The following is a 14,788-nucleotide window of genomic DNA, read 5'->3' as shown; positions in this document are numbered from 1 at the left end:
GCCCCAGTACCTCTCGGGAGACACGAGAGAGAAGAATTTTCGTGCGACATTGCGACATGTTGACCTAAGTGCCTTTCTATTTTGTTTATTTTGGAGTTTCTTCCCCTTCCACCCTCTTTTTTTACCCTTATTAGCCATGACTCATTATTACCCGATAAATGACCGCGAAGACACTCGACCACCAGAGATGGCTATCACAGAAGGCGACTCGGAAAAAGTTTCCTTGATTCGTGACGGGAGCCCAGCGAGCCAAGGCAAAGAAGGAGAAAAGATGACATTGTATGTGTACATGCTGACATTTTTCGCAGCCATTGGAGGCTTTCTATTTGGATATGACACCGGCGTGGTATCCGGAGCTATGATTCTCATCTCTGAAGTGTTTCACTTGTCGGATTTTTGGCACGAGTTGATTGTGAGTGGGACTATTGGTACAGCGATAGTAGGCGCTGTACTTGGAGGAATTTTAAATGATTCGCTCGGACGAAAACCTGTGCTTGTATTGTGCTCTGGAGTGTTTACTGCTGGTGCGGTGGTGATGGGAGTTGCAGGCACAAAACATGTGCTTCTTGTGGGCAGATTAGTTATTGGTCTCGGTATAGGTAGGTGTTTCAGGGATGGATCCAATCAAGGGGGGGGGGGGGTTATAGGTTCATGCCCAACAGGAAATTTATGAAATTACGCGTTTGAAACATGAAATCTGCAGAATTTTTAATAATGCTTTTGGCATTTTAGGGATTTATATAGTCAGATAATAAATTCAAGGTTACATTTCACCGGTGCTGTATTAAAATTTTGGTCATTTAAAAGTGACTACCTAATTCCTACCTAATTCAACCAAATTTGTGTTCTTGAAAGTGTGGTGAGGCAAGTATCAATTATTCTCTTCGAATACCCCTTGGCAATATCCTAATGGTGTGATTGTAATATATAAAAAACAACCTCCCCTTGCATTATAACGTAGCTTGTGCCACACAGACAGCAACTCGTATCAATAATTGACCTCTCAATTATTATCCCATCTAGTTGCTGATCTATTGGCACTTCTACTCTTTGCATGTTTCTTCTAGATTCATCCATTAGAGGCATCGAAAATTCGTGTACTGGTCAATTTTGCTTGTGTGTGGTATCTAATGTCGAAAGTACAAGAGGTGATTTTACCAGCCGATTTACCTTACTAAAATAACAGCCGAAAATCTTCCCAAATAAAACACAGGGGAAACAGAAATGCCATTAATATACTTAGAATACACTGTCAGGGGTTTTGCTAAAAACATTATGTATTTCACTTACGAGGGCGACCACTTTCCATTGCCATAACTCATAGAAAATTCGGAAGAGCTATCTTCCGGTTGCCACATTTTTATCATTAATTCCAACTTCTCAGGATCTGAATTCGATCAAATTCTACACTATAATCAAAAGGATAACACTCCTCCTTTCGGCAGACAGGCTCTCCACAAGAAACATCTGCATTTTGTGAAGCCATGCTTCGCTTTTCAAGATTTCGTTTCGAGAGATGTGTACAAGAGATCACACGCTAAAGCAAGCAAACGCCTACTTTCTCAGGATTAGGAACGGGATTTTATTGTCAACTGATTCAAAAGTGATTCACACGTTATAGCAACCAATCAAAACAGAGCTTGAGTAGTTCCGCATGGGCCGTAGCCAATCGGTGAAGGGCTTGAGTGGTTCCAGAACACGCGCATAATTTTTATACACGCGCAAAATTTCTAAATGGGTCCCCTCCCCCAAACTAGATATATCACTCACCATCAGGAGCAATATTTCCAAGCGCAATATTTCCAAGCGCTAATGGAAATGACATAGCCTAAGTGTAGGGCTAGAGATAACAGCAAAACATCCCAGGAAGCAGGTCTAAAAGTGTTTAAATAACAGACAACAGAAGATGTTTATTTTTATTGAACGTTCTAAAATTCAAATCTACAAAAAAAAAAAAACATTTATCTGGGGGATTTTGAGTGATTCACTGGAATCAGTTGAATCAGTCTGGATCCACCCCTGTGTTTGTAAATATCTGAATGTTTTTTTTTTCACGCTAATAAGTTAAAAGGCGTAACAAAATCCACAAGAAGACCGAATAATCAGGTATTAAGAAGGTGCAGATATATGTTTTAAATGGTTCTTAAGAAAAGTGATCTGTTAGGGTAAGCATTTCATGCTAAGTCAATAAGCAAAATACTTGCTACAGCAGGGTCTCATTTCTATGCCCTTTACCAACTAAGTGTGTTAGAAAGTAGACTACTATATATGATTTAATAAATGCCCCCTATCTAAAGAACACCTATCTAATGAACCCCTAAGCTTACAAGTTTGTAATGAACGCCCCTCTATAATAAACGCCCCCTATCTATTTAACACCCTCCCTCCTATTTAAATTTAATTAATCTGAGTTTGGCTTTTACTGGGTGGGACTTGCCTAATTTCAAGAAATGGCAGATACAGGTGGTGGATTGGATAAATACCCACCCCATTTTTTTAGTTAAAAAAAAATAAGGAGAGTCATTTTCTCTTTTCCATGTATAGAATAAAAAATAATCAAGCTTTTGTCCAGACCCTGTAATCCACTCCCATCCCCCCATCAACTTGTATTTTATCACCTTCTCTCTTTAGGTGGGGCCTCAATGACTGTGCCAATTTATGTAGCTGAAGCCGCACCATCATCAATGAGGGGAAAACTTGTCACCCTTAACAACTTATTTATTACTGGCGGCCAATTTATTGCATCTGTAGTGGATGGGATATTTGCATATGATAGACAGAATGGATGGAGGTCAGTGCTTGCAATTTGTTAATAATGGCAATAACTGGTGAAAGGAAATATTTACATTGCACGGCAACAGGGTTGATTTAGGAGTAATCATAAAAAACATTTACTTTATGAGATTCATATCATTATTAGTTGTGATCACTGTCATCATTATCACTGTTATAATGATTAAAATTATTGCTGAGATTTTCATCAGGTAACATTATACCCCTCCTTGTTACAGATTCATGCTTGGCCTAGCTGCTGTTCCGTCCATCATCATGTTCTTTGGGTGTGTTATTCTTCCTGAGAGCCCCCGATGGTTGATAAGCAAGTGCAAATATGCAGAGGCCAGAGCCGCTTTGTGTAAAATAAGGGGTAGAACTGATGTAGACAGGGAACTAGAGGCTGTGAGAAGGACCTGTAAGGTGGAACGAAAAGGTAGGGCTGTCATCATATCTTCACCATTTTTAATTATGATTGATGACCCTTTCTTATCTTTTGAATGAAAGTAAAGACCAGAAAACTATGTATTTTGCAGGGGAAAATTGAATACAGTATTTGATGGTCATGTTACATGCCCCTCTAAAAACAGGTTTATATTGCTGCTTTAAGGAGTTATCAGCTTATTTGCCGGCGAGGAAGAGGGGGGGGGGGGGGGGGGAGGAGGGGCATCCAACAGAGCCAAAGTTTCAAATCCCCAAATTCCCTAACTTTTTTCCAAGTATGAATTTCACAATATGCAAAATCTACTTCATCCTTCAGTTTTATGGTTTATGGAAAAGTCTTGTTTCTTGGACACACAGCTCATCTCCGTCTTTCTAGTTATATGCTGTTCATGTGGTTATATTGGTGATAGTGTAGGCGTGGTTATATTAATGTTTGTGTGGGTGAGGTTATTTTAATGTTTGTGTGGGTGAGGTTATATTAATGTTTGTGTGGGTGTTGTTATATTAATGTTTGTGTGGGTGTGGTTATTTTTTGTTTGATATCTTGGAGTAAAAAAAGTGCAGATTATACGTGGGTAAATATGGTAAGTTAATATCTTGTATTCAAATTCCAATGGCCTGCTTCTAGGTATCAGTTAATGTCTTCATTTCAATGGCTATTATAAAAGGCATCAGGATAATGTTATCCAGACTTCAAAGTGACATGTGGCTGTTTAGTATAGAGGGTGGCAGATACAAAATTTACCATATAAAGGTTTGTGGATTATGATTTTCCCTAGCTTCACAGGCTAATGCATGTCTGTGTTTCTAGCGTATTGTTTGTTTTGGTCTTTCAGAGAGAAGTGGTCAGGTCCTGATTCGCATCTTGAGATTTCCAAACACAAGACGTGCTCTGTTAGTTGGCTGCATGTTGCAGGCTATTCAGCAACTTTGTGGCATCAACACAGTCATGTAAGCTGACTGTGACTGACAATTTACTGTACTACTGCTATGTTTTAAAAGTTTGAAATCATTTTGCTAACTTGCTATTTACTCACACTATTTCCAAAAGTAATTGTTTGTTTTGATCTCTATTCACCAGGTACTACAGTGCGACTATTATTTTGATGTCTGGGATTGGCAACAGCAAGACATCAATCTGGCTTGCAGCTGCAATAGCATTTGGAAATACACTCTTCACCATTGTTGGTATCTTCCTGGTGGAGAGAATTGGTCGTCGGAAGCTTCTCCTTGGTAGCCTTGCTGGTGTGATCTTGAGCCTGTTTTTGCTTGGTGGAGCATTTTACCTGGCAATGCAACACAACCCTAAGGTCTCGACTGCAGAGACAATTAATCCTGTTTTCACTCATTGTACCAATCAAACCACATGTATGGACTGTGTTAATGTGAGAAATTGTGGTTACTGTTATAGTACAGATAGTGATGGCAGCATCTTACAGGGTTCTTGTGTCTATGCCAACACTTCAACCACCAAAGCCTGGTATGGGAGATGCCACACCCAGTCATCGCAATACTCATGGAGATATATTGCTTGCCCATCAAAGTATGCATGGATGGCATTTCTTGGACTTGTAATTTACATTGCAACATTTGCTCCTGGGATGGGTCCTATGCCTTGGACTCTAAACTCAGAAATGTACCCCTTGTGGGCACGAAGCACTGGGAATGCTTGCTCAACAGCAGTAAATTGGATTTGTAATCTGGTAATCTCTATGACATTCCTCAGCCTTATGGGCTGGATCACTAGACCAGGAGCATTTTGGCTTTATGGTTGTATTGCAGTCGCTGGGTGGGTCTTCTTTTTTGTTTTTGTGCCAGAAACTAAAGGGAAAACGCTGGAGGAACTCGACTCACTCTTTGTGAGTAGATCTGAGGAACACCAGGCAATGGATCAATGATGTTATACCACCATGGGGCCTTGGTGATTTCAGCAGAAATAGAGACTGAGTGAGGAGTATGGTCGTGCCATACTCTTCGCTCAATGCTCACTTCTGTCACCTCGTCTCTATTTCTGCTGAAACTTTACAAAAACACTTTCTGCCCAGTGTAATTGGGGGATGCAGTGTAGGTTTGGTACATTGCTGGCACATTGTTTGACCACAAGGGCCATGTAGTGTTTTAATTTCATTAGAATTATGTTATTTAGAATAGTTTCATGGGTACAATCTGTGTTCTTATTAACAGGGTTCTTCTTTTCTTGGAACCAATCGCCTTATTCATTCGTCACTTTAATGTGTAAATGGTACATTTTATGATAGGTTATTTTGTTTTGTGAATCAAAATACGATTTTTTTCATTTGTTTTAGTTCAGTTATAGGAACAATACCAGGTTTATTTACATAAATAGTTCACGCTAAAACAATCTACTTTAATTATTGTTTATTTCATTTAATTTAAAGACTAAGTGAAGTTATAAAAAATGTTGGAGGTTTGGCGTGCTAATTTACTTTTACTCAGTCTTCATCGGGCACCCTGTAATTCTTAAAAATACTTATATGCTTTTTTACTGTAAAGATTTGATAATGCTCCACGCAGCCAACAACAAGGCTTCAGAACGAGGCGGAACAAGGCGGTGGAGGGGGCCACCGCGGCGTTGTTTACACTCCTCGTTACTCTTACCTCGACCGTTCCGGAGGATACATACTGGCTGGAATATAAACACCAGTAAGATTCAGACGATGCATGTCAACTCAATCTCTCAATGACAGCTACATCCATTAAAGTAGATGATAGGACACTCGATGGAGTCACTTGCCGGTGGCGTTAAAAGCGTTGTTAGTTCTGATAATGCAGCCGAAAGGATATCACCGCACTCATCGGCAACTCGCTGGCCATTTCTGCGCTAAATCCCATCAGGAAATCCAACGCGAGTACACCTTACGCACCAGGTTCGTCAGGAGTTTTTGCGGAGCTTGCGCGGCCGCGTGGAGCTCCACAGTAATAACTACTGTATGCAACTCAGTTTTTTGGTCATCGTGCGGGTACCCTGTGGTCCCCTGCACACTTTGCGATAAGTTTACAATACGTCACTAAGTAGAATATTTACTCATAAATACACAAGAATGCTGACAATAAAACCCTAATAAGGTCACAGTTACAGTAAAGACTACAATTATTAGAATTTTTCGTGTTCATATCAAGAAAATTCAGTCAAAAGATTGTCGTTTTTGCCAAACGCGCCCACTTCCATATAAGGAAATTAATATATTTCTTATTTGGAAAAACTGCACGATTCTTGTTACCGTACCCAGGTGCTTCCTAAACATTATGACTTGTAATCAGAAGAGAAAAACAGAGACTGTGACCATCTTTAGTCAATGGAAAAAGTATCTGAAAAGAACTTAAGAGTCCTCGGTACCAGTTCCTCAAAACGACAACGTTTTCTTCATATGTGCACTTCACGGGAACCCTGCGTCTGATCTATTTCGCGCGCTTTTCCAGGTCTTTTGTAAACACAACTACGACGAGAAACATTCGCTCGACAAGATGCAAAGATATAGAAGGGGAAAAATGGAAGACAAGATAGATGAATAATGGACAAGTTTGCACTGAATTGCCTCTAAAATTTTGTCGAACTGTTATAAAATCTCTTCGCTGAGGAACTCTTGCTCATCGACATCAATCGGATTGAAATTAAATCTTCGACACATTGAAACCTTTGCTCTTGGGAACAGATTGCTATCAAGTTAACTCTAAAAAAGACACAAGAATCTTGACGGGCAATTTCTAACGACACGAAGGGGACGTATGAAGATAGGAGACACATTTGTCTTTGTCAAAACGATGGTAAGCGCTAACCCAACGTTACTGTGATGAGTCTCCCTAATCCCCCCTAATTAGCTTTATATGCGAGATATGAGAGCTTTTACAAATTAATAATGTTTTAAAAGGTATAGAAGGCGTATAGTGGTGCTGATGTTTTAGCCATTGCCACCCCCCCCCCCCCCCCCTCCTTGTTGTTTAAGTAAGGGACTGTCAAAACCATTCAGTTTTGTATTTGGTAATTCGTTAGTAGGAAAAATGCTGGCTTCCCTTTAGTCGAACTGGTATAAAATCTCTTCGCTGAGGAACTCTTACTCATCGACATCATTCGGATTAATCTATAATTACAGAGTGGTATGAAGTACTACATCAATGCTAACGATATGAGGATTTCCTTGTATTTTTGTCCATCCTAGGCGTGCGCTTCTCGCTGATGGGACAAGTTATTATTTGATTAAGTGAGAGGGCGTGTGTACATAGAACCATAACTTGTAATTAGAGACCCAGATTGAGATACGCGAGCGAGCAAGCAAGCACAGGAGAGAGCTAAGTGATCCCTTTTATACCTTTATATAATCATTAAATATAACACAAATCAACACACGTCTTAGAAAATTGATTGGTGTCCCCCGTGTTCGGGACACATGAGAGCGCACTTATCCTGTAGTTTCCGAACACCTTTCTCAATCGGCCAATAGTCACAGTCGTAAGTTATTTAATTTAGCTATGAAAAGCCGTGTCATAAAAATGCTCCAATACTTTTTATATGATGATAGGTGTTTTATTACCAAGTGAGGTTATTAAATTGATGCTGCGTATCAAAATAGAACATGATTGCTCGTGACACTAATGTATTGTCTATGCAGCCATACCCAGAGTAAGATTAACAATTGACAATGGAAGTTAGTACCCTTCAACCTATAAAACAAGACAAAATGGAATGGCTACTTCCTTTCCCTTACCTTGTGTTTGCCTTTTTGTATTATAGTCAATCTTAGAGCAGGATTCACCGAAAAAGCATTGTCCCCCTTTTTATTGCGCAGATTTACCTTAAAAATGCGAAAATCCCTGTAGTCCAGGCTTTAAGACAAAAGCAACAAAAGGAGCAAATAATTCATCACGTCACTCATTGCTTTCATAAGAGAAAATCAGAACTTTTAGCTAGCTTCCCGAATTTTAGCGACAAATAAATCTTGTGCTCTCTGCTGTTTTAACCCGAGGGTGTAGAACTCGAAATTAAGTACAGTCTCATCAGAAATAACTGTTTTTCATGCCAGTGCCTAATCCTCTGTTTTAAGTACATCTTTAATTTGGTCCCTCTTTAGGGGCGCGGGTGCATACCTACATCCTGTTTATACGCAAACCGGTCAAAATGTTAGTACGTTATGCAGTATGAGCCGCATGTCTTCGGTTAAGCTCACCACCATTTTTTCGTAAACAGGTCAGACTTTTTCTGGATCCGCGCCATGGGTAAAAGGCGGGGCACAAATATCATTTTAAAGGTGATATACGGTTTTGATATATTGTTTACCAGAAAGAAAGAAAGATTCTTTCGCAGATTTTGGACTCTACCTAGAGAATTTCGAGGTGTGTCAATGCAACTCTTTTTAGATTGGAACCAGAAATTCTAAATAAAGTTTGTGGCGCTGGTTGGTTTACTTAGCCCATTGCTGGTTTCTACTTGCATTTGAATTCAATTCCTTTTAGATTCTTTCGTGCACATATTTGCATACTGCGTGTAAGACTGGATTATTACAACTACAACTACCATTTAAGCTACAACTACTATTCCCAGTACATCTGTAAAGCTCTGCGCTATCAGAGCCAGAAATGTTTAATATTCGTAGACATACATGCTGTTTGATCACAGGGATGTTGGCAAAAACCTTCTGGGAGAGTCAGTAGAGAAAGAAATCTTTTTCTTTCTCAAATCTTTTGAAATCATAGTCAATGTCCGTATTGTGATGTAGGCGGCGACGTTTTGTGCTTGATCGCTTCAGATCATCCGAAATGTCGTGGAGGGATCGCCGGAGATAGGCTGCCATAAAAGTGGCAAATACAGCGTCAGCATCTTTTTCCACGTCTTCACGACTGTCTTCGTATGAATCATTCAAAATTGTTACGAAGAAGTTCACTAAAAGCAATGAAGTGATCATAAAATAGCAAAAGATGAAGAACGGGCCGAGATTTGGGGAAACCTCCTTTAAAGTATGGAAAAACACTCCTTTGCCGAGAATCATTTCGAACTCATTCACAAACGACTTGATCATGGTGGAGTAGATCAGCAAATCGTTGCCAAAGACCAGGTTTCCGAGCTGTGCAAATGCCATGAAGACAACTACAAAGAGGAACGAGATCGAGAGCAGATATGGCTTGGAGCGTTTGATGACAAGCGTAAACGATATTATTTTTTCGTTGAATTTCAGAAGCTTGAGGAGTTTCACTGTCGCGATGAAGACCACAGAAGCCGCGACCGCCTTGTACACATCTGTCCCATACAGTACGTAGTCAAAGCTCATCCTGCTGTAGGGGTTTTCCTGCACCTTAGTGATAATATGCTGCACATAAGTCAACTTCACGACCAAAAGGACGGCAGTTGTGATGGCTAAAATCACCATCAAGAGCTCTAGAACATTCCAAACTTCTTTGAAGTAGGCGAGCTTCTCATGGAAGATCTTCTTTACTTCAACAAAAAATGTATAGATGGTCATGGCGGCTAAAATGACGTTGCCGGCTATTACAATCGCACTGTACACAGCATCGTCTACACCATACAATGCCAATGGCTCCACGCGGACAGTCGGGTGGATCTTTCCAGTGATTTTGATTTCGAATGTAAACCGTGCAAAAGCGTAAAGTCGGGATGTCGGTTCAAACACCACAAATTCCACAAGCACCAGACGAGTGCTGCGACCAATCCAGTTGTCCTCCCTTAGGTTCTCTAAGACATCCTCCGCAGTTTCTCTATCATAACCCAAGTCGGCTACCAGTCCACCTGCTCCGTATGTTGCATCATCCGTCACCACGGGCAATGTGCCCAAGTGAATTCCTGATTGGAAGATGAGCGGCTGGAGGCAGATCCTCTCGAAGCCGATTTCCGCGTTCAGCTGAGATTCGTTTAGGGAGACGGTGGAGTTTCCAGTAAGTGCGCTTTTCGCCGATGAATCGTCCGCGTTCAAGATGGAGTAGCTTGGATAGCAGTATGGGAACATTTCTTGGAGCCTGGGGTATTCCTCCGTGCCTTTGCAGGAGACTAAAACAACAATCAAAAGTTTTATTTAAAAGCTTCTTGTAAGAGGTTGAATGAAAAAGGTTCTTTAAGTATTATTTACTGTACTGTAATGAGTTATGACAGAGTTATCGATTAATAAACCGACGCCAGCCGAGAGGTCTATCACATTTTATTCCACATTTTGATGGGGCCCAAAACGCTATTAGCATATTTAAATGAGTCCTATTTTGAACACATCCGATGGCGTGGATTTTAAACATCAAAGCGCATTGAAAAAAGATTAGTTAATGTGTTTTTCACTAATAACTGAGGTAGTTTATGGTAGTATCATATTTTGAATGAATTATCCCATAATTTCGATGTCCGAAAATCTACTGCTCCTTTCTAGACGTACAGCCTCTAAAAGCATGTTGATCAACCACTCCTTTGTTATTGTTTATAATATACAACGGTTTATTCGCAAGAAAACTTCAAAATAACAGTCTAAAAATAAAGTATGATACATTGTTGTCGATATAATACCTAAAATATCTTGGTTACATGCTTGAATTCGCCATTCGATTACCTTGTTTAACACGCGTCTGTCTCAGCCGAGGCATGCCAACCAGGAAGGCTTTCTTGGTAGAAATGGTGCCTGTCTCTTCGGTAAAATTCTGGTTGTTGTACCATGCAGTGTCATAGAGGCCAGGAACAAGGTAGCTATCGCACCATTCCCAGAACAATCTAGAATCCATAACCTAGAGAACATCAAATGTAACATTAAAAAAATTCTAGTGTATCCATTGTTTTCCCTAATAATTTGGAATAAAAAATGATAACAATTCAGTGACTTAATCTACAAAATATTACGACCATTATTGAGGACGTTTTTTTTTATTAAAGCGCAAATCGCACTAGTTAAATACTGGCGGGCCGACGAAAACCTCAACCGACAAAAGATAATAGAATCTATTAGATTCTGCTCTATTACAGGCCATCCGCTCTAAATTATCAGTTACTCATCGTAAAAACATCCAATAGAAATGCTTATAAAGTTTCGAAATATTTTTCGCGTTTTCCGTTAAAAATCATCGGAGATGTTTCTTAATTGACCTGAACTAGTGCGATTGTCGCTTTGAAAAAGGTAAATCCAAAAAGGATGTAGTTAGCACATTCTTTTACCGTATTTAGCACTTAAACACACTCTTATGTCCTTGTTATATTTTGTTCTTGACTAATACATTTTGACTTGCTCCACTTTGTTCCACCGATTTACCACTTTGTTGTAAAGAATAGCATGTTATATCCCCACCTTTTCACTACTTTTGAAGACATCCTGCAAGTGGTTGCTCAGACGATACCGATGACTTGATTCCACACCGAGGATCGTGGCTGACAGAGCCAAATAAAACACCAAGTGGAAGACAATTTCCCTGAGCATGCCCCTCACCTTGTTCTCCTTCTGTCTTCGCTCGCGCAATTCTTGTACTTTTCCTTGGTCAAGAGGAGGTTCTTGCAATTCTTCCGGGGGTTTCACGTACTTTAGCTTGTTCTGCTCTGCACTCATCTTGGGCGCTGCTGGCGCAGCCTGCTCTCCTGCAATTTCTTCGTCTTCTGGAGGCTTGCGGAAGATCAGTGATAGCATTGTAGCAATAAGGATTACCTTGAAAGGTTGAATAAGGAAGATGTCTTGTACCAGAGAGATCATTACAGATGCTATCCATTGGTTAGACTTTTCGGTACCCCACATCATGCTGTAGAAAAGCACGAATGCTGCCGACGTAAGAGAGCTTAGTAAACACAGAACGTAAGCCACGTACACAAACCCGTGAGGTAGCGTACGCCCCTTCTTTTTCTTCTTAGCAGCCGACTCATCAGCGTCCTTAGCAGGCTTTGCACTAGTATTGCATTTGCGTGTTTTATCCTCATCTTTTTTCTTTGGACGCACTTTTCTAAAGATGAAGATGATCAGCACGTTTAGTGGAATTATGACCAGACTGCTCTGTGCACCCACCATAATCTGCCTCAGGCTGAGGGTTATTGGTCCAATCGTAATCTCATTGTCGGACCCACCATCAATCTGATAGAACATGGCGTTGGCAAGCATTGCACATAGGCACAGCGAAAGACAGCATGTGACTCTCTGGACACGCGTAAATGGACTCAATGGTGAGCGAAGCACAACCGAGATCCACAAATGTTTGTCACTGAAACTCTTTGATGTGTGAGTATAAAAGAGATTCTTGAATTTTCCCATTTCCTTTTGCGTAGCTGTGTAGATGATCTTTTCCACGATGCCTTCGCCCTTATCAAGCGCCAGCCAGTCACTGAGCAAGAAAAACATCTTTTTCATAGTCTGGACGTCTTCAATGACGACTTGTCTTAGAAACCAAGAGGGGTCGTCACCGGCGTTGTTGTGCCATATGTGAATGTAGTTGATGGGGCCTAGACAAACTGGGGTGTTCACTATAAACTGTGCCACGTTCCCGCGAGATAATACCTCCTCTGAATTCCCGCTTGCGTCTGTCAGAGGTATTATAGGGCTGTCATGATGATCGCCACTGATAATTAAGGAGGCCTTAGCTGTTGTGCCGGATCCTCTGAAGGTCCCTGTGTACACGCTGACTTGGTAAGAATAGCCGGATTTGCTGGTTGGGACTGGGGCTGCTAAAACAGCATTTGCGACCTTTGAAAGAAAGAGAAGCAAGGCAAATAGTAAGATTGCAATTTGATAATAAAGATCTAGCGAAGGACACCATACCTTTTAAATTGTGGATATTCTGTTTAGATATACTGTAAACTTGAACATTTTAAGATCATGCAAATGGAAAATTGGTTTTGATATTTTTTAACAAAAGAACTAACAAAAGAACTTCTTACTTCCCAGCGGATGTTATAGTCGGATGTAAGAAGACAGTAAAGAAAAAAGGTGCGAAAATTGTAGTAAAAGACCTATTCATGCAGCTAGCTCAACTCTACACTACCATCACCATTTCCTTTCCCATCTTGAAAAGTTACTTATCGTTCGTCATAAGGCGAGGGTCGTTACGCAAGTAAGGGGCCTGCTCTAGCTATTTATAACTGCTCCTCAGACAGAACTTGGTCAGTGTTTGCCTAGATTCTGGGTTTGATTGCCTTCATGGTGGCAAAAAGATCTATGAATCAGGCTAAGGATTGTAATTTTCAGCATATTCCACTCTCACAGACACATACCATTTTCTTATCCCGTTTATCGGCGCGTCTGGCAAGGATAATCGCAATGATGTACAGAAGAAACAGCCCACAAACCGTGAACAACACAGAGAAGTTCCCTGTGGCTGTTATATTGGCAAAGTTGGCGAAGACTTGGTCAAAGTCGATCGGATTGGGAGCCACCATGACGCCAGCTCCAAAAGAGGTAAGGTGATTGCACATACAAACAAGGAGTTCTGGTGTTGAGTTTGTGTGGGGCTGCAGTGAAAGAAAACACAGCATGTTCAACACAACATCATGACAACAAGCTTCATCGTGCCTGTCTATCCAGACCACTTCAATCTAGCCTACTTGTAGGCTTTGATAGTTTTTCCGGCACAAAACCACACGGCCGCCATCTTGGATAACGCGCTTTGCAGGGGGAGGGGGAGAAAAAATGCGTGGGGAAGGGGGAGGAGGAGAGGGGAAAAAGAACGCCTACAGGATGTCTCGCCTTTTTCGTTCATAGATTTCAAACTTCGTCCGTATACGGACGAAGCGATCTGATTGGCTTATGACCTCCCATCACTCATTACTCCATAGCTTTATCACATTCGTGCTTTCAGTGCTGATTAAACGTAGCGATCACCGAGGAAGCGATTCAAAAAGCTCTAAACATTCTTCGTTCGAAAGGCAAATCCGTTATTTTAAGACGATCATAGCATTCATGTCATTTTTAGAAGACAAAGATGTGATGGCTGTGTTCCCGAAAGGGTTCTGTAAAAGCATGATTTTAACCGTTTCTGAGATTGACTCTCGAGAGAAACATCGCACAAACTCTTCCGTTTTAAGTAATATGCTCACTAAGAGCATAATCAACTGCTGCAGCAGACTAGTGGTATTCTTGAAGATTTAGGAACCGTCGGCGTTTATCTACTGTTCGGCTACGGTTCGTTATTTCTATTCTTGTTTGTGAATGCGACTTTAAATTTGGAATAAAACGTATGTGTTCTTCGCTCGAGAAAGCAATGAATCTCTTTCAGAACTGGCCTCCTCCGCAGGCATCTCGAGTGTTTTTGGCATTTTTAATTTTCAGCATTTTTATGAATTGGGGTTCCTGGTGAGTTAGACCGGGACATTTTTTCCAAAGCACTCGAGAGGCCTGTGGAGGAGGCTAGTTCTGAAAGAGATTCATTGCTTTCTCGAGCGATTTAATCGTAGGACTTCTATAAGCATTAGTCACGTTGTGTTAATTGACTAAAGCGTTTAGAACTGTATTTTTTCGGGCTTGAGGTTAAGACCTCTTACGAATCCAGATTTTCTTTGCGTCACGAGAGATAAAAGACTAAAAGAATGCAAAAAACCTTGCCTTTCCAGTAGGTTACGATTCCTTCGTAGTCGTAATTTTTTTTTTTCACGTGTTGCAAG

At 40.7% G+C, this 14,788-nt stretch overlaps 2 protein-coding genes across 2 annotated transcripts in view; one reads left to right on the top strand and one right to left on the bottom strand.

Annotated features, from left to right (window-relative positions):
- Positions 1-6: 6 nt before the first annotated feature.
- Positions 7-5,648, top strand: LOC5519122 (proton myo-inositol cotransporter). Its single transcript, XM_001638915.3, has 5 exons — positions 7-599; positions 2,632-2,791; positions 3,012-3,208; positions 4,053-4,167; positions 4,298-5,648. The coding sequence occupies exons 1-5, from the start codon at positions 137-139 to the stop codon at positions 5,112-5,114; spliced, it is 1,752 nt and encodes a 583-aa protein (XP_001638965.2). The 5' UTR covers positions 7-136; the 3' UTR covers positions 5,115-5,648.
- A 1,877-nt stretch (positions 5,649-7,525) lies between these two features.
- Positions 7,526-14,788, bottom strand: part of LOC5519060 (polycystic kidney disease and receptor for egg jelly-related protein-like) — a 30,699-nt gene continuing 23,436 nt past the window's right edge. The window contains exons 19-22 of the mRNA XM_048724451.1: positions 13,403-13,639; positions 11,502-12,875; positions 10,776-10,947; positions 7,526-10,231 (exon numbers count right to left, since the gene is read on the bottom strand). Coding sequence (XP_048580408.1) covers positions 8,877-10,231; positions 10,776-10,947; positions 11,502-12,875; positions 13,403-13,639 — 3,138 coding nt within the window. The 3' untranslated portion in view covers positions 7,526-8,876. The remainder of the gene's footprint in view (positions 10,232-10,775; positions 10,948-11,501; positions 12,876-13,402; positions 13,640-14,788) is intronic.

Source organism: Nematostella vectensis, chromosome 1 (genome assembly GCF_932526225.1).
Source record: "Nematostella vectensis chromosome 1, jaNemVect1.1, whole genome shotgun sequence".
Lineage (NCBI taxonomy): Eukaryota > Metazoa > Cnidaria > Anthozoa > Actiniaria > Edwardsiidae > Nematostella > Nematostella vectensis.
Note: the sequence above shows the minus strand (reverse complement) of the source record. Positions and strands in the feature narration are given on the sequence as shown.

Excerpts from the sequence above, each read along its gene's own strand:
- LOC5519122 (XM_001638915.3), top strand. The coding sequence starts at position 137 with ATGACTCATTATTACCCGATAAATGACCGCGAAGACACTCGACCACCA. Across the intron at positions 600-2,631 it reads AGTTATTGGTCTCGGTATAG|GTGGGGCCTCAATGACTGTG; the intron begins GTAGGTGTTTCA and ends TTCTCTCTTTAG. Across the intron at positions 3,209-4,052 it reads CTGTAAGGTGGAACGAAAAG|AGAGAAGTGGTCAGGTCCTG; the intron begins GTAGGGCTGTCA and ends TTGGTCTTTCAG.